Raw genomic sequence first — 23,032 nt, 5'->3', positions numbered from 1 at the left:
AGGGGTGTGGCGTGGTAGCTCGGGTGGTGGAGCGGCTGCGAAAGCAAGAGAGAAAGAAGGAGAGAAAATAAGGAGGACGAAACTGCTGGGTCCGAAAAGGGTTTTGGGTGGGCCGGGGGTGTCAGATTCATACGTTTCGCGTGTCCAGACTCCCGCAAACCTCCCCCACTTTTTTCTTTGGTTTGCGGGAGAAATAGCGCCCGGACCGTCCCACAGACTGATACAGGCCCACGTTGGATGGCTCCCGCGGTCCGAACAACGCGCTCTAGACAAATGTGGGCGGTTTGCGGGTCCGCCTTTGGAGATGCCCTAAGTGCACAAGTGGGAAATGGTGAGGGGCTAGAACCAATTAATTACCACGAGCTAATTACTCCTTCTCACTGCTTAATTAAATCAACGGTTCAGATTTATTATATATTCTTAACCTTCCATGAGGTAAGAAGAGGCAAACGGGCTCATGTTAAAACTGCTCGTGCATGTGCGGTCTACATAGGTAGCAAACCCAGTTGGAAACAAACAAATGTGTTACTATGTGATCCTCAAAAAAAAAGTGTTACTGTGTGTTATACAAGATAAGAAATGAAATATCCTAAAATACCAACTTATCATATTATGCTATTATACACTAGTATCATATATATGAAACTGTCCCTACTACAAGCAGCATTGCAACACTCATTTTTCTCGAATAATCATAAGAATTGCTTATTAATTGCGTGCAATTGTGGAAAAGCTGGGTGCGACCTTGTGATCCCTCTCTGCTCCCGCGTGTTCCTAAGACAAAACTATTGTTGATTGAGCTGATCGAGGACCGCCGATCAGTTGAACTTGAGCTGCTACTGTATCCATGCCATTTTCGTCCCGCTTCAGTCTGCGTAGTTTTGTCCGCAGCCGCGTCTTCGGTGGAGCATCCAACGTGGCCAACTGGTGATATAGTTGGGCAGATATCGTCACAAGTCATTGTCTAGTGTCTCTCCATGGGTAGCTAGCCTGTCGATCAGGAAAATTCAACCGAGTCCTTTGTGACGAGGACGCGTTTACATGCATGTCTACTTGCCCACTTGGGCAGTTGTTTACTCCGTCGAAGCTCAACTGCGGCAGCTGCTACGAATCTTCTTACTACTAGCGAGCTAGTGCGTTGGGATTGCGCTCCTCATACTGATAGCTCTAGTTTTCTAGCGTGCATATAACGGGGATATCCCCTTCACCAAATCATCACAAGCTAGCTAGACACTTGCATCTGTGGAAGATCGATCAGTAGCTACCCAAACCATTCTAGCCTCGCCTCCAACACCAACAATTCCCCATCAAGCTCCTGCTTCTCCTTCACACGCATCTAGCAACCCAGCAGCAAGCAATGAAGGTGAGTAAACCTATTCAGTTTCTGATCCTATTTTTTGTTTACCTCTCCTGTTGCCTTGTTTAGGATCTTAATTGTGAGCAATTGATACATTACTCTGAAGATTGATCCATGGCTTTTCTCCTTGTTGCAGCAAAAGATTGTCATCCAGTTGAGCATATCATGTGACAAGCGCCGGTCCAAAGCACTGACGCTAGCCGCCAGAGCAGCCGGGGTGACGTCCATGGGGATAACCGGCGACGCGAGGGACCAGCTGGAGGTGGTCGGCGACGGCGTCGACCCAGTGTGCCTCGTCAGCTGCCTCCGCAAGAAGCTCGGCCACGCCCAAATCATCAAGGTGGAGGAGGTGAAGAAGCCGGAGGAGAAGAAGGAGGAACCGAAGCCGGCCGTGCCCGTGCCTGGGAACCCGCCGCCGTGCTACTACCCGCCCAGCTACTACCACCACCAGTATCAGGCGCCGCACATGGTAGTCTGCGAAGAACAGCCCGGGAACTGCCGGACCATGTAACTGCCAGAGATCCATTTTGACGTGCTATGCGCGTGTTTATTAATTCATCGAAGGAAATGAAAAGAAAAAACGAGAGATACTCTTATCTATATTTACGAGCTCGCTTGGCTAATTTCGAGTTTGAAATCCAACTATCCAAGCAAACGCTATGTTTATACTATGATTCTCAGTTGTCAAGCGATTGCTTCTTGGTGAAGGTTGTCGTTGCTGCGGCCTTCTTCCCCGCTCGCCGGAGCGCTCTCTCTCTTTCTGTACTTCTTTCTCAGGCACACACAGGAAAAATGAAGGAAGAAGAAGAAGAATATGGTGGACACAAGTGGGTTTCCAGGCGCACGTACGCCACCGCCGCCGGACGGCTTTTATCCTCGAGCACAAACTCAAGCCACTCACAGAATACACAGAGATGGGAGAAACTTATACGCCTGTGCACGTACGCCATGCCGCGTCCAGTCAACCCACTCACCACGTCCCGCACATCCTGGCTCGCGCACCCGCCCGCTCCGACGCGGACGACGCGGCCACTCGCAGCGCTGGCGACGCGGTCACACCTCCTGCTTCCTCGCCAACAGACTCACCCACGCACGCACACTTGCGTCCAACACACACACCGCACACGCACGCACCCGTATCTAGCCGAACTAAGCCTAGACACTAGTCAGACTATGCCCAGTACATGGTCGTGGCTTATTTGCCCAACACATTCCCCCTAAGCCACGACTTAGAGGAGTCCGCCGTCCTCGACGCCGACGTCCGCCAACATTGCCTGCTTCGGCGCCGCGCCCTTCCTCGGCTTGGTGCAGTCGCGCTTGAAGTGGCCTCGCTGACCACAATTGTAGCAGCGCCCGCGCCTATTCCCGCCGCTGCTCGATGCCACGCTCTTGCCGTCGTCGTCGTCCCGAGCACCGCCGTGTCGACGCTCCCGCGCTGCCCACTGCGCCGCCGTCATGAGCAGCTGCTCACCCCCACGCTCGCCGCCGTCTTGTCCACGGCGCCGAACCCTCTCGTCGAACGCACGCAGCTGCCCGAGCGCTTCGTCGAACGCCATCGTCGTCACGTCGTGGAACTGCTCAATGCCGTCAACGACGGGGAAGAGCCGATCCGGCACCGTATCCAGCAGTTTCTTGACGAGCGCCGCGTCGCCCAGCGTTTCCCCGAGGTTGGCATACCTCGCCGCCATCGCCGCGAGCCTCCCGCCGTACACGTCGAGCTCCTCACCGTCCGCCATCTTCAGGCGGTCAAATTCGCCGCGCAGCGTCACCAACCTCGCCGCGCGGACCCGATCGGCGCCGACGAACCTCACCTTTAGGGAGTCCCATACCTCCCTGGCGGTGAGCTTCGTCGACACCTGCAGCAGCACATCCTCCAACAATGCCCCGAGGCGAAACGCGCGCGCCATCTTGTCCTTCTTGGCGTTCACCGCTGCGTCGCCCGGCGCCACCGCCTCCCATACGGTGTGCACGTCGAGGATGGCCTGCGCCTTGATTGCCCAGACGGTGTAGTTGTCCGCGGTCAGCATCGGCATCGCCATCGTCGCCGACCCGCCCGCACCTCTGCCGTGCGGCACGATCGCCATTGCCGCCGGCGTGCTCCAACCGAAGCTCTGATACCAATTATCGTTGTTGCGGCCTTCTTCCTCACTCGCCGGAGCGCTCTCTCTCTGTGTACTTCTCTCTCAGGCACACACAGGAGAAGTGAAGGAAGAAGAAGAAGGATGTGGTGGACACAAGTGGGTTTCCAGGCGCACGTACGCCACCGCCCCCGGACGGCTTTTATCCTCGAGCACAAACTCAAGCCACTCACAGAATACACAGGGATGGGGGAGACTTATACGCTTGCGCACATACGCCATGCCGCGTCCAGTCAACCCACTCACCACGTCCCGCACATCCTGGCTCGCGCACCCGCCGCGCTCCGACGCGGACGACGCGGCCACTCGCAGCGCTGGCGACGCGGTCACACCTCCTGCTTCCTCGCCAACAGACTCACCCACGCACGCACACTTGCATCCAAGACACACACCGCACACGCACGCACCCGTACCTAGCCGAACTAAGCCTAGACACTAGTCAGACTATGCCCAGTACATGGTCGTGGCTTATTTGCCCAACAAAGGTGATGTTCCTAAACTACTTGTGGTTTGTGCGTCAAACTGGACAGCACAATAGATAGATACTCGTAGATAGTACATCACCTGCAAGAAAAGGTAGGACGTCACACCATGATACCCTCAGCCCCACATTATGATGCATGTCCTCCAATCATACAATCATATGATTGGGTGATAATTCGAGTTGATCCTTTTTTTTTTTTGCAACAAATTCGAGTTGATCCATATATAGTTTCAGGTTTGTATTGGCAAAATATCTGAATAAACATAGAACCGGGGAATGGTTGTCTCCACTGTCACACATCAGGAGAAGGTCTGATTTTCTTCGTCTTTTTACATTCCATTTCATTTAGTTCCCGGACCAAACGCATGATTTTCTTCGTCTTACTACATCAGTCAGTGGGGGTGGGCTGGGTCAACGACGAGAGTAGAGTAACCAAACTGCTGACCAGAAGTTTGTGACAATAACAAAAGTACAAGACTATTGGTTTCAGGTTGTCTACATCACCACAATTCCCAATTCTAAACAAAAGTATTGGCCACCAACTGCACAGATCGAGCACGGCAACCAGACTGGTGTATCGATCGGGATTTATGATCTGTCTAATGAATAGATTGTTAGAATTCTCTTGGACATTTGCACCGATATTTAAGTTTTTGCATATGAATGTTCACTCTGTAGAGTAAACTTCGAGCTCTTAATACTAGCTTCGCTGGTTGGAAATCCAAATACAACCAGAGCAACCAATTCCACAACACAAGGAGGAGCACGAAAATGACGGACCACACAATAATTACAGTGCTATGCAGTTGCTCTAGGTTTACGTTTACAACAGATATATAACTACATCTTGACAAATTAACCATCGGAAGAGTCAGACTCTAAACCAGCACTGAAGTACTCCCTCTGTAAATTAATATAAGAGCGTTTAGATCACTAGTGATCTAAACACTTTTATATTAGTTTATTGAGGGAGTAGTCTCTAGTGACCTAGTCTGCATTTCTTATTGTATAATCCTAGTAGTCTATTACTCTATTCTATTTACAATATCAGTGCAACGAAGTAAGATGGTCAAAGTTGTGAATCGGCCAAATAACTTCAGAGCCTATTGACCCACGAGAAAAAAGGTCCACTTGGGATCCAAAACCTTGGACTATTTACAATATCAGTGCAACGAAGTAAGATTGTCAAAGTTGTGAATCGGCCAACTAACTTCAGAGCCTATTGAAGAATTAATTTGATCACGCGTTCATGAAAAATGACACCGCTGAACACAATGGCCCGCATGAAGGCCAATTTAATGGTGTAGATGGTGAGAGATGGCAATATTTCCTTTTGTTTGACAAGAACGTACCGCTGTCTAAAATAGAATTGTGTTTCTGGACTATCAGAATTTGCAGATTATGACCGGTAGGTCATCAATCATATATTGATTATTTACAGATTATGGCCGCTAAGTCATCATATATTGATTGACAATATCAGGGCCACGAGGCCAAGAACGGTCCGTGGTTCCGTGGTTGTCTCACCGGTGATGACACAATTGCTTCAACGCTTAATTCACTGAAAGAACACAATGATAGATAAGTGCACATGACACAATCAAGCATACAACAATGAATTGACGAATAGGTACTGGGGTATGTGTACCCCATATCCCCATGTACGAAAAGAAATGGCCTTTTTTAAGAAATGAGCTGCCATATTTGTTTAACCAGATTCGTCAGATATATATTTAATTCTGTGAGGATACGTGGTTGGTAATGCCGCTCTCAAAACAATATCCAGCCTTGTAATGTATTGCTCACGACAAAAATGATATGCTTGCGCAATTTCTGAGCACATCGCGGCTTAATGTTACTTTTCGGTGGGATTTGATCAAATCCGCCTTGCGCCATGGCACACCCTCTTGGGGCAACTAGCGTGGTCCTGTTGACATGAGGCCAGGATGAATTTCAGTGGAACCTTTACTCGGAGATTTCAATGTACTACTATTTTGGTAGATACTACGTACATTCTATGTACTACAAATTCGGTAGATTCTGTGAACCCAGAGATTTCAATGGGCAACAGTAAACAAGGACAATCTCGCACGCCAAACTATTCTCAGATGACTAGGGTTTCTTTTCCTTCCATCAGCGCCGTCGCCGATCCGCCTCACCTTCCATGGCCTTTGGGCCATAGAGGAGCAGAGGACCTCATCCCCTCGCCTGCGGGAGAGATCCCGCTCGCATTCTTGTTCGGTTCAGTGTCTCGGTTGGGGCGGTGTGGTGGCAGCGCTGTAGTAGGAATAATATCTCCCACACCCATCCCCGTCCCGGTGGTGCGTCTAGCATCATCGAAGGACGTGTGGTGGTGTGTCTCCGTCAAACCTCACGGGATTCAATCGGTGCTGGTCTTTGGTAGATCTGTTTGGTTCTTGTTTTCGTTATTTAAATGAATTCTCAATTCACTAATGAATTGTACTTTTGAATTGTGCCAAAGCTCAAATATGAGCAGAGGTTGTGTCAATTTTTCTATTTGAATCTTAATTCAACTAAGCTTAAGTAAAAAAATATTAGCCAAAAGTTTGTATGCATGAACGCAACGCACATTCAGAAAAAAATATCCCCGCCCTCGTCTAAACTACGAGTCATGACAGCCTCTACCCCTTAAAGAAATTCCGTCCGTGGAATTGTTGAAGGCAATACCTTCTTGAAGACATCGTCGTGGTGCTCCTCTTCGTGTCTGGGTTCCGGATGAGAACCTTTGCTCATTGTGGACTCGGCAGCGATGATGTTTAGCACCGTTCTCCTTCCTGAGGGTGTTATCGTGAAGCTTTGGCGTAATAGGGCGTAGTGCGGGGTTGTAATCAATTCCTCATGTGCTTTCTCTTGGCGGCATAGTCGTGTGCATCTTGCATGGTCCGGTTATCCTCGAAGGGTTAGCTCATCACCCTATATCGCTCGATTGTGTACTTTGACCGGTTGTTGTTTTATATATAAAATGTGGCAAAAGCCAATTTCAAAAGCTAAGATAAAAAAAACGACACTAGTGGCTGATCGAGTACCGCTGATCAGTTGAATTTAGGCTATTTTGTATGCTTGTATGTATTTTGTCCTTCCATGCTGATATGTTAACTAACCGATCGACTCGGTCTGCGTAGTTAGTGGGTACGTCCGCCAACCGCATCTTCGGAGAAGCCTGGAACGTGGCCAATCAACAATAATTGGGTTGGTCGCGTCGTCCTGGTATTCAGATCTCGTCACAAGTCATTGTATAATGTCTCGTCTCTCCATGGCTGGGTCGCCTGCCGATCGGAAAATTCAAGGGAGAGCTTGTGATTGTGATCAGGACGCGCTTACATGCACATGGCTACTTGCCCAGTCGGGCACTTGTATACTCACTGCGAGCTCAACTGCCACTGCTACGAATCTTCTTACGACTAGCTTCGTTGGGATCGCTCCTGATAACTCTAGTTCTCTGCTCCCACTGCGTGCGTGTATATAAGGCAGTTACCCCCTCAACCAAATCATCACAAGCTAGACACTTGGCTGCATCTCATCAGCTTTGCCTGAAACACGAGCATTCCCCCCATCCAGTTCCTGTTTCTCCTTCATAGGCATCTAGCAATCGAGGAGCAAGCAATGAAGGTGAGTTTCTTTCTGCTCCTAGTTTTGGTTTGCTTCTCGTGTTGTTTTGTTTAGCAACTCAATTTCGAGCATTACTATGAAGCTGGAGCATACGATTGATCCATGGCTTTTCTCCTTGCTGCAGCAAAAGATTGTCATCCAGTTGAGCATGTCGTGCGACAAACGCCGGTCCAAAGCACTGACGCTTGCCGCGAGAGCTGCCGGGGTGACGTCCATGGGGATAACCGGCGACGCGAGGGACCAGCTGGAGGTGGTCGGCGACGGCGTCGACTCGGTGTGCCTCGTCAGCTGCCTCCGCAAGAAGCTCGGCCACGCCCAAATCATCAAGGTGGAGGAAGTGAAGAAGCCGGAGGAGAAGAAGAAGGATGAGCCGAAGCCAGAGCCCGTGCACCCGCCGCCCTACTTCTTCTACCCGCCCAGCTGCTCCTACTACCCCCACCAGTACCCGCTCTACTTCTGACCATGTAACTGCCGGACCATGCATGTAGCTGCGAGAGAGCGATTTTTACGTGCTTTAATTTTGATTTTTGTCAGCAACTACAAATAGCTACATGCGCGCGTGTATATTAATTCATTGAAGGAAACTCTATCTATTTACGATCTCGCTTGGCTAAATTCCAGTTTGAAACCAAAGTAAACGCTATGGTTATCTAAATCTCAGTTCTCAGGCCGGCCGGTGCTTACTTCTTGGTGAAGGCGAGGTTCGTAAACTACATGTTGGTTTGGGGCTAGGGCATGTGCCGATGAGGCCGAGGAGCCTAAGAAAACAACACCATAGATAAATAGTAGCGAACCAACCTATAGTTAGATAGTTAGGAGGACAGTGATGTCCTGGCCCAGTAGGGTTCAAGTTCTGATGCTCGCAATTATCCTGAATTTATTTCAGGAGTTCCGACGATGCGTGTTCAGTGACAAAAGACATTTGCGTCGACTACGAGGCGCCTACGATGATTTCGTAAAATCATAAAATGATATGCTGATTCAGTATTTGAGAGATGCTTATAGGAGTTGGTTGTATGTTTGTTCATACGGATGAGTGTATGCACGTATATATGAGCGCTTGTGTTTGTACCGTGTTTGGAAAAAAATAGATAGTACATCACCTGCAACAAAAGTTAGGACGTCACACCATGATACCCTCAGCCCCAAATCGTGACAAATGTCATCCAACCATATGATTAGCTGATAATTCTAGTCCATCCATATATACAACCACGAATATCCATCAAGTCTTTGGTTCGCTTCGGTGCTTGTAGTCGTCGCTAGGTGGTTTACGGATTTGGATGTAAATTTTATTTCTAGTGTTCGTTGTACTGCCATAATTGAAGATGAATAGATTAAAAGTTTTATCAAAAAAAAGTCTCAACTAAGTGATGAAAGAAAAATAATAACCTTCTTTTTTACAAATTTCGATGCAAAATCTGACGAATATAGCATCGACTAAGACATAGCTAAATTTCCCTTAAAAAAAGACATAGCTAAATTTTACTGAACTAAGATTTAGCAACACTCTACACTTGGCACTTGAAGCGTTTAATCAAAGATTGGTGGGTGATATGTCAGACACTTGAAGCGTTTAGTCAATGCAATGTCTATGTCCTGTTGACCGCTAAACTGACCCTGTACGTACGTACGACTCGTGTTGCATGGTACTACCACGTACTAGCTTAGTACAACGTCTCTGGACTCATCAGCTCTGTGGACTAGCTTAGCTACGGCCGAATTATGTACGGTCATCATGCATTGATTATTTCGTAGGTCCCCTTTCAGCTTTGACAACGCGAAGATTACTTTCGAAGGTTCAGTTGTTGAAAATAGCGAATGTGTACACATAGAATCTAACGATAAATCTATACTATTATTAAACAATCAAACAAGAACTCCTTTAAATACATCTCACAAAATGTATACAGATCCAATACCATCGCACGATTAGACCCATTAAAATCAATCTAACGGTTAGCCTTATCTATATCTATACTACTATTAAACAATCAAACAAGAACTTCTTTAAGCACATCCCACAAAGCGTACACAGATCCAATACTACTGCACGATTAGGCCCATTAAAATCATCTATCTATACTACTATTCTATACTACTATTAAACAATCAAACAATAACTTCTTTAAGCACACCCCATAAAGCGTACACAGATTCAATACCATCGCACGATTAGGCCCACTAAAATCAATCTAACGGGTAGCCTTAACCTAAACCATTTTCTGTGTGCACTTAGCAATTTACATTGACTGACCGTACTCTATCGTGGAGGAAAATATAAAACTCCACGCCTGATCAATTAGGAAACTAATAATCACGGGTGCATCCTATTCTAGGAAACTAAATTAAAGTGCATCCATCCTATTAGGAATCTAATTTTAGACAAATCCATCCTATTAAAAAACTTATCCCGGGCACATCCATCCTATTAGGAAGCTAAGCGAACTGCCTGCCGCCATCATGCACGCTAGCCATGATGGGGGAAGCGTGAGGAGCTTCGTCTTCCTCCGGGAACACACGTGCTATTGCCGCCATCGTCTTCTGTTTGGAGGCCAGGCGCTCTTCTGCCGCTATTGCGACGACTCCATCCACGTCCAGGGCATGCTCTCCGGCAACCATCGGCATCCGCGTTAACTTCAGCTCCGTTCGCAACACCCACGCCGACAAAGTGTCTGTTCAGTGGGTGCACGTGCATTACATATTAAATAAGAATCGTGGGGCTTCAAGCAATCTAGAATGATAGATTTGGGATTATCTTAGGTTGCCGATTGTTGTACTGAAAATGTGTAATTATATATGGCACGTACATAAGAATGCAACAATCTTGTCTTACAAAGTAGGATCAAGAGGGATACTGAAGAAATCAAGATGCAGAGTCTATTTCCCATGATTACTTCTCATGTTCATGCCGGCTTCCTTGGGCTTTACTTCGTACCACCATATGCATTAAATTGGACTGTATCAAGAGGTAACGCCATCCCCTTGATTAGAATTGCCTTATTTGTGCTATTTGATCAGTGTGTGTTTTACGTATAACGTTGCTTTATCTGGAATTAAGGTGGGTTGCACCTGACTAGGCACTATCTCCAGGGATAGGTTGGAAATCAAATATATGATTCATTCTTAGAGAAAACTTTACACGCATCACTTTAACATAATTGCACAACAATTCAGTAAATTATGTAAGATTCAGTAGGAGGCAAGATATTAAAGATGTACTACTATTTCAGTTACATGATTCTATACATCTAAAACGGGTCACATGACTCCGTAACTGTTGTTAGAGAATATCTCTCGCTGTTCTGTAAAGGTATGCAATCTCTAATGCGTTCCAATAAAGAGAATTTTACCATACAGAAGGATCCAATGAAGAAACTAATCCGGCTGAGTTCCAATAAATAGATCCTTCAAGGGATCTGTCCTAATACAATTGCCGTATATTGGTACAGAGAAATCATATAAACTGTACTTAGTCGGATTTATTTTGTTTCATGACAGAGAAACCAAATACCTTTCGCTATTTTGGCACATATATTTATTCTTATATACTTGTGCAGTTTCAAATGATCCAACATATCTGCAGTCATCAAACTTGAAGACATGCTGTTTAAGGCCTTATTTGCACCGCCTCTCTTTCTTTGTCTGCGCGCCTCTTTCCTCCAATAATAATAATGAACAACTTTTTTTGGATCAGGTATTACACTGTTACAAATGTATGCTGAAGCTACTTCTTACGACAAGGAAAAAGAAGATGAATGCTTTCTATCTTCACCAGTTTTGTAGCATGTTCCAAATTGTTGGCTCTTTCTTATTTGAGGATTCATCATTTTTTTTGTAACTTAGAAGCTGATCTGAAAGCTTGATAACGTCAAGCTTGACAAATACTCTAGAATACTTTTCCTTTCATCTTTATTTTTCTTCATAACTCATTTCAATTTCTATACGTACAAAGCGTCTTACATCATTGTAAGTTAGTATGGTTGTCAACGCATAAACACATACAAAACCGGATAAATATTTTCTATCATGATAATTATTGGATTTCTTTTAGCCCTTTTCTATTTCAATTAGTTCTTGTAAATCTTCTTTATTTCATATAGAAGTCGTTGTAGTCACATATCATCTTCTATTTCCTATTATCCATAGTAGGTAGCTATATAATTTTAGCAGTCCACACAACCAAAAAATATACTCCATCCATTTTTATATACAAGGCCACAAACTCGGATTACAGGTACCAATGTAAAATTTAATGCATATTTTACAAGTCAAATTTTCTTCTTGTTTACTGGGATCATTAATACTTCGCATGTATGCAAAGAAACTGAATGGAGGAAGTAGCTAACTGTTACTAAGACTGCATGCATGCAATTATTAAACAAGTTCTTAGTACGAGAAAATAGCGTTGATTTTGCCTCGATTACTGTTGATGGCCTTGTATAGATGCAAAATATATATTCCATAGTGGTCTTGTATATAAAAATGGAGGGAGTATATAATTTGATCCAAATTAGTACAAATATATATTTTGCTATGCAGATTAGTAGAATAAAATAAGATTCGAGAATTAAGCATCTTGAACAATATAATTGCACCGTAAGGCAGTTTATACTTTTTTTTCCTGGTTACACTCGAAGAAAAGACTATACTACATGCCTATATTACTGTATTAATAAATAATTGCTGATTTTATTTAAATGAGAATATTTTCCTGCTATTACTCTATGCAGCAACATAACCACTATTGTGTCTCGCTTTTGAAAATACAATTTGAGCGACATCAAACATTGTGTATCCATTTGATTTATATTTTTAAAAACATTTATTTTTTTATATTATGTGAATTCATCTGTTTTACGTTTGAGATGCTTACTAGTACGTACAAAAGCGCAACTATATTTGTATATGCATGCACTCAGATCCAGGTTACGTGCTCTAAACTGATGAGGTATTTAATTTGATTTAATTCCACTTTTACCTTTGCGGGAAATTGTTTAACCTTTTTTTAGGGAAGAATTAGTTTAACCTGATTCATTAGGTCAGACCTCAATGTATGACCTGTGGACGAGCTTTACGTCGCGAGACCAGACCGGGTAGCTGATATCGTTCACACCACCTAGCCCTAGAAATAGGGAACCACATGAAGTCATGTATCATTGAGGTCTTACTAAATATTGATACCCGGCCACATAATCTTATAAATTTGATAAAATTCTACATTAAGATTTATATGTTTGATACAAATATGTATTGTTTAACCGTGCTGTAAATTATTGTTCCTTTGATGTTTTTGTAAGGACTCACCTGGAAAAACCGGACAGGGAAAACTCGCCCCCGTGTCACCTTCCTCTCGCGACGTGGGGGTAGCAACCCTTGCGCTGCTAGTTCGTCCTCCTTGTCCCTCATCTCGCCGCGGCTGGAGGGCATCCACCAGCGAAGCTCTGGCCAGCCCCGAGAAGGTGGCGGCTGGGCTCTAGTTCCCTGTGGGTGTGGCGTAGTGCGGGGCTGTGGTGTGGGCCACGACATCGGGGCGGTCCTCTGCATCTTGGTGACTGCCAAGGCGTGGTTACGCTAGGCATAGTCAGTGCAGGGGGTGCACCTTAGGTCGGATCTGAGGTGGCCGCCGATGGCGGCGGGCCTCTTCGTGCATTTGGCTGGTTCGAGGCCACTTCCTTCGGGCTGCCGTGGATGCCTGCCCGCTGGCCGTCTGGCTCTCCACCTGTCATGGCACGGTGGTTGTAGCAGCGGCTGCATTTGCTTGTCCCGTTCAGTGGTTGGGCTCCTCTCTGGATTCTCGCGTTGGCTCAAGCGAGCATGCTCGGCGCAGACAATGCTTCGGTTAAGAGACGTGGCGCCGATCTGTTCTGTGCGCTCCTGTTCTAGCAGCGGTTGTGCTTTGCCCGGGCGTACGTTAGCGATCATGATATTTCATGCTACAACTCCGGCCATATTGGCACCAGGACCTACGTGTCTGGATAGAGCTCTCTCCAGCGAGGTGGTAGTCCGTGGTGTGTGCTCCACCATCGATGTCGGTCCTTGTGGTGACCACTCCTAAAGAGATGGTTGTGCAGCGGTGGTCTCACATCGCATGTAGCTGCTGTGATTGTGGAAAGTGGTGACGGCGACACATGATAGAGGAAGATGGTGGTGCTACTCGAGCATTCGGTCTCCGTCTCATGAACAAATTTCATTTGGTTGTCATTCTACTCGTCGCAGAGCTCAACAATTTTTTTCAGGCATACATGCAGTTGAACACTAAATGCAAAACCATAAAAGGGTCGTCAAAATTGGAAGCGAACTACCACACTCAGAAAACATGATGAGAATCATATACGCGCATACCATCTCAATCGGTGCACCTTATCGGCTGGCCAGGAATGTCGACGAAACGTTTACTGACGTCACAAAAACCATAGCTAGCCCCTACACCGCTGCACGACACAAGGGAAACAACACGAGTCAGCCACATCCATGACAAATGGGTGGCACAGTCATGAATAAAAATGCCGGATCCTCCACAACGACCAAAATTTTGATGGCAGATAACTATCTTTGCTCAATTCCAAGGCATAAAATCTGATATTTGTGCGTGAAGCCATGGAGAAGGAGACGTGGAGAAAGAGATTTAGATGAATGGTGATTCAGGAGAGGATTTCTCGGTGAGACAAAGATTCAGTAGAGGACATCTTACCATAGTTCTCACTCCTGGCCGATTTCGCAAGAGATTTGAGAAATAATATGATTCAGTTTCCTTAGTTTGAGATGAAGCCTTTCCCTCTTTGTTTCACGGAAGATGGAGCCTTCCCTACTTCTAAGTGCGCAACCGGGAGATGGTGACAGGATAGAACCAATTAATTACCACAGGCTAATTTGTCATGTTCACTACTTAAGTAAATTGACGGCTCAGATTTATTATATATTGTTTATCTTCCATGAGGTAAGAAGAGGTATGAGGAGCCATGCTAAAACTGCTTATGCATGTGCGGTCTGCACAGATAGCAATCCCAATTTGAAAAAAAAATATGTTACTTATGTGTTATACTCTCTTCGTCTCATAATGTAAGACATTTTTACAAGCTAAAGGAGTACAAGATAACAAATAAAATATCCTAAAATACCAACTTATAATATTCTGCTAGTATACACTAGCATTATATGTATATGATATATATGCGAAGTACTCCTCCCCGCTACAAGCAGCATCGCAACTGATCGATCTTTTCTCGAAAAAATTAAAAGAATTACCTATTAATTGCATGTAGTAGTGGAAAAGTTGGGTGTGAGCGTGTGAGCCCCCTCTCCTCTCGCGTGTTCCTAAGACAAAACTATTGTTGATTGAGCTGGTCGTGAGCTGCTATTGTATCCATACTATTTTTGTCCCGTTTCATGCTGATATGTTCACTAACCGATCGACTGGGTCTGCGTAGTTATGTCCGCAGCCGCGTCTTCGGTGGAGCATCCAACGTGACCAACCGGTGCTCATTGTCTAATGTCTCTCCATGGGGGCCGATCGGGAAAATTCAACTGAGGACGCGTTTGCATGCATGATGCATGGCTAGCTACTTGCCTAGTTGGGCAGTTGTTTACTCAACTGAGAGCTCAAGTGCTGCCACCGCTGCTGCTACGAATCTTCTTACAACTCGCTAGATAGTGCGTTGGGATCGCTCCTGATACTGACATAGCTCTACTTCTCTCCGCTCCCTCACCGCGTGTATATAAGGCGGCTATCCCCTTCACCAAATCATCACAAGCTAGACACTTGCATCTGCGGAAGATCGATCAGTACTACCCAACCAATCAAGCCTCGACCCGGTGTGCCTCGTCAGCTGCCTCTGCAAGAAGCTCGGCCACGCCCAAATTATCAAGGTGGAGGAGGTGAAGAAGCCGGGGGAGAAGAAGAAGGATGAGCCGAAGCTGGCCGTGCCCGTGCCCGTGAACCCGCCGCCGTGCTACTACCCGCCCAGCTACTACCACCACCAGTACCAGGCCCCACACATGCTAGTCTGCGAGGAACAGCCCGGGAACTGCCGGACCATGTAACTGCCAGAGATCCATTTTGACGTACTATTATACGCGTGTTTGTTAATTCATTGAAGGAAATGGAAAGAAAAAACGAGGGATACTCGTATCTATATTTACGAGCTCGCTTGGCTAATTTCCAGTGTGAAATCAAAGCAAACGCTATGGTTATATGAATCTCAGTCCTCACGCACTTGCTTCTTGATGAAGGTGGTAGTTCCTAAACTACATGTGCGTCAAACAGGATAGAACGATAGATAGATAGACAGTTCGTCACCTGCAAGAAAAGGTGGGACGTCGCACCATATGATGTCCTCAGCCCCACATTGTGACGCATGTCCTCCAATCATATGATCGGGTGACAATTCGAGTTGATCCATATATATATAAGCACGGTCCGTAAGAACTGGATAAGATCTGCACCGTCAAGTATAGTTAAAGGTTTGTATTATCAAATTATCTGGATAAACATAGCACCGTGCAATGGTTGTCTCCAGTGTCAAAACATCAGGTGAAGGTCTGATTTCCTTTGTCTTTTTACATTCCATTTCATTTGGTTCCCGAACCAAACACACGACTTTCTTCGTCTTACTACATCAGTCAGTGGGGGTGGACCGGGTCCATGACGGGAGTAGAGTAACCAAACTGCTGACCAGAAGTTTGTGACAATAACAAAAGTAGGAGTACAAGACTGTTGGTATCAGGCTGTCTACATCCCCACAATTCCCAATTCTAAACAAATGTTGGTATCAGGCTGTCTACATCCCCACAATTCCCAATTCTAAACAAATGTTGGTATCAGGCTGTCTACATCCCCACAATTCCCAATTCTAAACAAATGTTGGTATCAGGCTGTCTACATCCCCACAATTCCCAATTCTAAACAAATGTATTGGCCACCAACTGCACAGATCGAGCACGGCAACCAGACTGGTGTATCGATCGGGATTTGGTAACTGTTTTAATGAATAGATTGTTACTCCCTCCATTTCCTTATACAAGGCCACAAACTCAAATTACATGTAGTACCAAGGTAAAATTTAATGTCTACTTCATAAGCCAACATTTCTTTTCGTTAACCGGGATTATTAATACGCCAGCATGCATGCAAGGAAGAAATGAGAAGAAAGTGGTACAATGTTATTATGACTGCATGCATGCAAGTATTAAACAAATTGCTAGTATGAGAAAACATCATTAATTTTTGTCTCGATTACTGTTAGTGGCCTTATATATATACAAAATGTACCTTTTATAGTGATCTTGTGTAAGGAAATGGAGGGAGTAGAATTTTTTTGGACATTTGCACCGATATTTAAGTTTTTGCATATGAATGTTCACTCTGTAGAGTAAACTTCGAGCTCTTAATAGTACTAGCTTCACTGGTTAGTTGGAAATCCAAATACAGCCAGAGCAACCAATTCCACAACACAAGGAGGAGCTGGAAAATGACAGACCGCACAATAATTAGAGTGCTACGCAGTTGGTCTAGGTTTACATTTACAGCAAAAATATAACTACATCCCAACAAATTAACCGTTGAAATGTCAGATTCTAAACCAGTACTGAAGTAGTCTCTAGTGACCTAGTCTGCATTTTTTTTGTATAATCCTAGTAGTCTATTTACAACCGTATCAAGTAAGATGGTCAAAGTTGTGAATCAGCCAACTAACCTCAGAGCCTAAAGAAGAATTAATTCGGTCATGCGTTCATGAAAATGACACCGCTGAACACAACGGCCCGCACAAAGGTCAATTTAATGGTATAGATGGCGTGAGATGGCAACGTTTCCTATTGTTTGATAACAACGTACCGCTGTTTGAAAAAGAATTGTGTTTCTCGACTATCAGAATTTGCAGATTATGACAGGTAGGTCATCGATCATATATTGATCATTTACAGACTATGACCGCTAAGTCATCATATATTGATTGACAATATCAGTGCCACGAGTCCAAGAACGGTCCATGCATGGTTATCTCACCGGTGATAACACAATTGCTTCAACGCTTAAATCATTGAAATAACACAATGATAGATAACTACACATGACACAATGCAGCATACAACAATGAATTGACGAATAGGTACTGGGGTATATGTACCCCATATACCCATGTACGAAAGGAAATGGCTTTTTTTTAAGAAATGAGCTGCGGTATTTGTTTAACCAGATTTGTAACATATATATTTATTTCTACGAGGATACGTGTTGATAATGCCGCTCTCTGAAAACAATATTCAGCTTTGTAATGTATTGCTCATGACAAAAATCATATGCTTGCGCAATTTTTGAGCACATTGCCGCTTAGGCCCCGTTCGGATGTCCTCCAGCTTCCAGCTTCGCGAGAAGCCAGCGAGAAGCTAGCCGAACGGTGCAGCTCCCAGAATCCTGCTCCTTGGAGAACGAGCGGCCTGCAGTGCAAAAACGAGAAGCTGGTCGAACCCAACTCCCAAAATCAAAGGAGGAGAAGTTCGACATAATTACCCGATATATGCGACCTCCAAGTGACCCTGAGGCAGTGCTTCCTGGGCTGCCAGCCCATGCAAACGGGAGCTGGAGCAGCCGCTGCTGCCGAATGCAGCGCTGGCTCCCGTGAGAAGCCAGATCGCCCAGCTCCATGAGAAGCTGACTCGTTTCGGAAGCTGGAGAGCTTCGGAACGGGCCCTAATGTTCCTTTTCGGCGGAATTTGATCAAACTCCGCCTTGCGTCATGGCACACCCTTTTGGGGAGACTAGCGCGGTCCAGTTGACACAAAGCCAGGATGAATCCCGGTGGAACCTTTACTCGGAGATTTCAATATACTACTATTTCGGTAAATTCTACGTACATTCTATGTACTACTATTTCAGTAGATTCTGCGAACTTCGAGATTTCAATGGGCAACAGTAAAAAATAAAAGTCAAAGGTAACAATAATTTTTTTAAATATGTGGTACCTTTGTCGAGGTGTGATCGTAAAGAAGGACAATCTCGCACGCCAAACTATTCTTAGGTGACTAGGGTTTCTTTTCCTTCCATCGGCGCCGTCGCCGGTCCACCTCGCCTCCCATGTCCTTGGGCCGCGGTGGAGCGGAGGACCTCGGCCCCTCGCCTGCGAGAGGGATCCCGCTCTCATTCTTGTTCGTTTCAGTGTCTCGGTTGAGGCTGTGTGGTGGCAGCGCTCTCCCCTAGTAGGAATAATATCTCCCACACCCAATCCCTGTCCCGATGGTGCGTCTAACGTCATCGAAGGGCATGTGGTGGCGTGTCTCCGTCAGATCTCGCGGGATTCAATCGGTGCTAGTCTTTGGTGATCTGCTTGGATCTTGTTATCATTATTTAAACGAATTCTCAATTCATAAACAAATTGTACTTTTGAATTGTGCCAAAACTCAAAAATGAGCAGAGGTTGTCTCAATTTTTTATTTGAATCTGAATTCAACGATAGTATCGGTGATGTGGCAGATATGCACGAAGTTTCTTTTAAAATTAGCCCAAAGTTTGTATGCACGAATGCAACGCACATTCGAAAAAAAAAATATTCCCGCTCTCGTCTAAACTATGGGTCATGACAGCCTCCACCCCTTAAAGAAATTCCATCCATGGAATTGTTGATGGCCTTTCCTTCCTGAAGACATCGTTGTGGTGCTCCTCTACGTGTCTGGGTTCCGGGTGAGAACCTTTGTTCATTGTGGACTTGACAGTGGCGATGTTTAGCACCGTTCTCCTTCCCGAGGCGTTATCATGAAGCTTAGGTGTTATAGAGCGTAGTATGGTGTTGTAATCAATTTCACATGTGCTTTCCCTGGACGGCATAGTCGCGTGCATCTTACATGGTCCGCTTGTCCTCGGAGGGTTATCATATATATGACCCTATATCATTCGATCGTGTACTTCATTCGGTTGTTGATTTATATTTAAAAAGGGGCAAAAGCCTGTTTCAAAAACTAAGATAAAAAATGGTACTAGTAGCTGATCGAGGACCGCTGATCAGTTGAATTTGACCTATTGTATCCAGGTATTTTGTCTCGTTCATGCTGATATTGTTAACGAATCGATCGACTGGGTCTACGTGGGTATCTCCGCAGCCGCGTCTTCGGAGAAGACTGCAACATGGCCAATCGACAATAATTGGGTTGGTCGCGTCGTCCTGGAATTACTGGGTAGCCTGCCCATCGGAAAATTCAAGGAGCGCATGTGATTGTGATCAGGACGCGCTTACATCTACTTGCCCATTAGGGCACTTGTATTAGTCTACTCACTGCTGACTCATACTGCTTGCTCAACTGCCGCTGCAACGAATCTTCTTACGACTAGCTTCGTTGGGATCGCTCCTCATACTGCTGACTCTGGTCTCTGCTTGCACACCCGCACCCACTGCGTGCGTGTATATAAGGCAGCATTGCATCTACTAAAGATCGATCAGTTGCTACCCCAACCATTCTAGCCTTGCCTCGAACACCAACATTTCCCCATTAAGTTCCCGGCCGTTTCTCCTTCACAGCAGCAGCAAGCAATGAAGGTGGGTTTCTGCTCCTACAATTTGTTTACTTCTCGTCTTGTTTTGTTTAGCAGCTCATCGTCTCGTCTATGTACTACTCGGAAGCTGGAGCATACGATTGATCCTCCTTGTTGTTGCAGCAAAAGATTGTCATCCAGTTGAGCATGTCGTGCGACAAAAGCCGGTCGAAAGCATTGACCCTGGCTGCCAGAGCAGCCGGGGTGACGTCGATGGGGATAACCGGCGACGCGAGGGACCAGCTGGAGGTGGTCGGCGACGGCGTCGACTCGGTGTGCCTCGTCAGCTGCCTCCGCAAGAAGCTCGGCCACGCCCAAATCATCAAGGTGGAGGAAGTGAAGAAGCCGGAGGAGAAGAAGAAGGATGAGCCGAAGCCAGAGCCCATGCACCCGCCGCCGTACTACTTCTACCCGCCCAGCTCCTACTACCCCCACCAGTATCCGCTCTACTTCTGACCATGTAACTGCCGGACCATGCATGTAGCTGCAAGAGAGCGATTTTTACGTGCTTTAATTTTGTCAGCAACTACAAATAGCTACATGCGCGCGTGTATATTAATTCATTGAAGGAAACTCTATCTATTTACGATCTCGCTTGGCTAAATTCCAGTTTGAAACCAAAGTAAATGATATGGTTATCTAAATCTCAGTTCTCAGGCCGGTGCTTACTTCTTGGTGAAGGTGAAGTTCATAAAGTACATGTGGTTTGGGGCTAGGGCTAGGGATGCGCCGATGAGGCCGAGGAGTCAAAGAAAACAACACCATAGATAGATACTCCCTCCGTTTTAAAATAGATGACCCAACTTTATACTAAAGTTAGTACAAAATTGGGTCATCTATTTTGGAACGGAGGGAGTAGTAGCGAACCAACATGCGGAGCGCATTTTCAGTGCACGGCGTCAACGGTGCACTTTATCTGCCGCGTTCGTTGCGTGCATCGAGATGTAACTAAAGTCTGTCAGCCTGTTATATAGCTACTGCAACTGACAATATACTATTCGTCTTACAGAGCATAATACCCGTGCCTTGGTCCAGTATAACATGCGCAGCTATATGTGTGCCGCCGTGCTTCTTAACCTATCCTAGGTTTGGAACTGGTTCGGGCTGAGAGTGGTATCTGTTCTTCGCACACATTGTGCCGGAGCTTAAATGCTGATATCGCACTGGAGACTGGACTCTGATAGACCCCACTAGTTTCGGGTGAGCAGTGGCACCGGTTCTCTATCTTTAGTGTGTGGGGTGGTGGTCATCGTCACAACACAAATAACACGCGAGGAGCGCCGATCTGACATTCGACAAATTTCAGATGTTAATGGAGTTTGTCGCCATGGAAGGAAATCTGAAGTACATATTGAAATTTGCAGTTGCTTAGTTTATAGTCCCAAACGTACTATCGATTGTCAATGATATGGCTTTTGTAGATCTCCTTCAAGCTTGATCCCTCACAGATTCACATCGTGCGATCGTGATCTGGATGTGCTCGCCACCCCAACAAAGTGCGCGTCCGGATCATCACGAGCATGCTCAGTTGCTGGAGTTGTTCTAGTCCGTGAAGAAATTTGCTGATTGATGGTGGAGAGGGTGAACTAGATGTCATGCGGGTAGCAATATCCAGGCTGCAGCGGCAACATAAGATGATGCTGTTCGCACTGCTAGCGTGCATAGTGATCGGCGCTAGCGTCCTCATCCATCTTGGAGACTGAAAGCTGATCTGGTGAATTTGTTAGAATATGTCTAGCCTGAATGCAATCGAACACGGTTGTTATCATGGGACTTGCTTGCTGTAGTGTATGCTTGGATTATATTTCTCAAGCATTGTATCCGTTTGAACAAAGCGTACCAATATGTATGTGTATGGCCCGTGGGGCTTGCTGGCTGTAATGTCTGGTTGAGTTATATTTTTTAAGCATTGTATGCGTTTGAACAAAAATCGAATATTGCACCGAGTTCACAGCTGGAAGAAAATGCAAGAAATCTTGAATGTTGTCAGGGACGGGCGTGACCAAAAATAATTCTGAAAAATATATCAAAGCCGACTAGGGTACATTCCTCTCCTGAATACTGACATTCTGAACTCCGAAAAAATGACCACAGAGTGTTTATAGATGATTTGATATGCTGCATTGCTGTGTTATGTGCATCGGATCGGTTCCGTTCAAGCTTCAGAATTTTGTGCAGGGTGGCGATGCGTGCCAATGCTATGTGTTTCCTATTGGAATGTACAATGAACGTGAATACTCTGTGGTATGGACATGTTCCAGTACAAAATTCATCTACATACCTTTGTGGTCGGGCTCTGAAGATTGTCGCCGTCGTATTTCCTCTGATGTAAATCGAACAAATGCCTGGCTGCTCACTGCAGAGCGAGCAAGCTAACGTAAGTATATTCCTTCTTGTTTTATGAAGCTTGGCTAAATCACAAGATCAAAATGGGGGGTCTTGATATTACCTTGAGAACTTTTCAGTCATTACCGTGGGGTATGCTCTAGTCCATCCAATAGAATTGCAAGGCAAGCTAGAGTACATTGATTCCGCACATTTGAAAAATGCCCTGGGGGAATAATCCTACTACCTTGAAGCATTCGCAATTGACTCTGCTTGAATTCTCGTCTAATGGCTTCGATACTATGAATTCAGCGGCCTTCAGGTTGTGTACCCCTTTTGTACTAATGCTTGAGGCCTGTCTGTTGAACTCTATGCATACTTCCGATAAGTCTGTATGTCCTGGGGGAGTAATCCTACTACCTTGGGGCAGACCAAAGGCATCATTTATTTCTTGTTCGCGTTTGAAATTGCTAAACTGTATGCCCGCGTTTGAAATTGCTAAACTGTGAGATTACACAACAAAATTTCTGGATCGATATGCGAGAGGTAAGAGTTGCATCACCAAGAACATTCCT

The 23,032-nt window shown here is 45.5% G+C and overlaps 2 protein-coding genes and 1 long non-coding RNA gene across 4 annotated transcripts; 2 read left to right on the top strand and 1 right to left on the bottom strand.

Annotated features, from left to right (window-relative positions):
- The first annotated feature begins 1,040 nt into the window (after positions 1-1,040).
- On the top strand, positions 1,041-2,028 carry LOC123185601 (heavy metal-associated isoprenylated plant protein 16). The gene is made up of 2 exons (XM_044597459.1): positions 1,041-1,363; positions 1,494-2,028. The coding sequence occupies exons 1-2, from the start codon at positions 1,358-1,360 to the stop codon at positions 1,866-1,868; spliced, it is 381 nt and encodes a 126-aa protein (XP_044453394.1). The 5' UTR covers positions 1,041-1,357; the 3' UTR covers positions 1,869-2,028.
- A 5,258-nt stretch (positions 2,029-7,286) lies between these two features.
- On the top strand, positions 7,287-8,207 carry LOC123185600 (heavy metal-associated isoprenylated plant protein 16-like). Its single transcript, XM_044597458.1, has 2 exons — positions 7,287-7,609; positions 7,734-8,207. Exons 1-2 carry the CDS (start codon positions 7,604-7,606, stop codon positions 8,067-8,069), a joined length of 342 nt encoding a protein of 113 aa, XP_044453393.1. The 5' UTR covers positions 7,287-7,603; the 3' UTR covers positions 8,070-8,207.
- An 8,586-nt stretch (positions 8,208-16,793) lies between these two features.
- LOC123189486 (uncharacterized) lies at positions 16,794-23,026 on the bottom strand. 2 transcript variants are annotated; one of them, XR_006495860.1, is made up of 3 exons: positions 22,414-23,026; positions 18,120-22,341; positions 16,794-18,046 (listed from the first exon to the last, which is right to left on the bottom strand). It is a non-coding gene; the product is annotated as an uncharacterized lncRNA (long non-coding RNA). The 2 variants fall into 2 exon arrangements; XR_006495861.1 differs by lacking the exon at positions 16,794-18,046 and having other exon boundaries at positions 21,403-21,417; positions 21,524-22,341.
- Positions 23,027-23,032: the final 6 nt, after the last annotated feature.

This window comes from Triticum aestivum, chromosome 2A (genome assembly GCF_018294505.1).
Source record: "Triticum aestivum cultivar Chinese Spring chromosome 2A, IWGSC CS RefSeq v2.1, whole genome shotgun sequence".
NCBI classification, from domain to species: Eukaryota; Viridiplantae; Streptophyta; class Magnoliopsida; order Poales; family Poaceae; genus Triticum; species Triticum aestivum.
The sequence above is the reverse complement of the archived record's forward strand: the minus strand, read 5'-3'. Positions and strand labels throughout refer to the sequence as shown.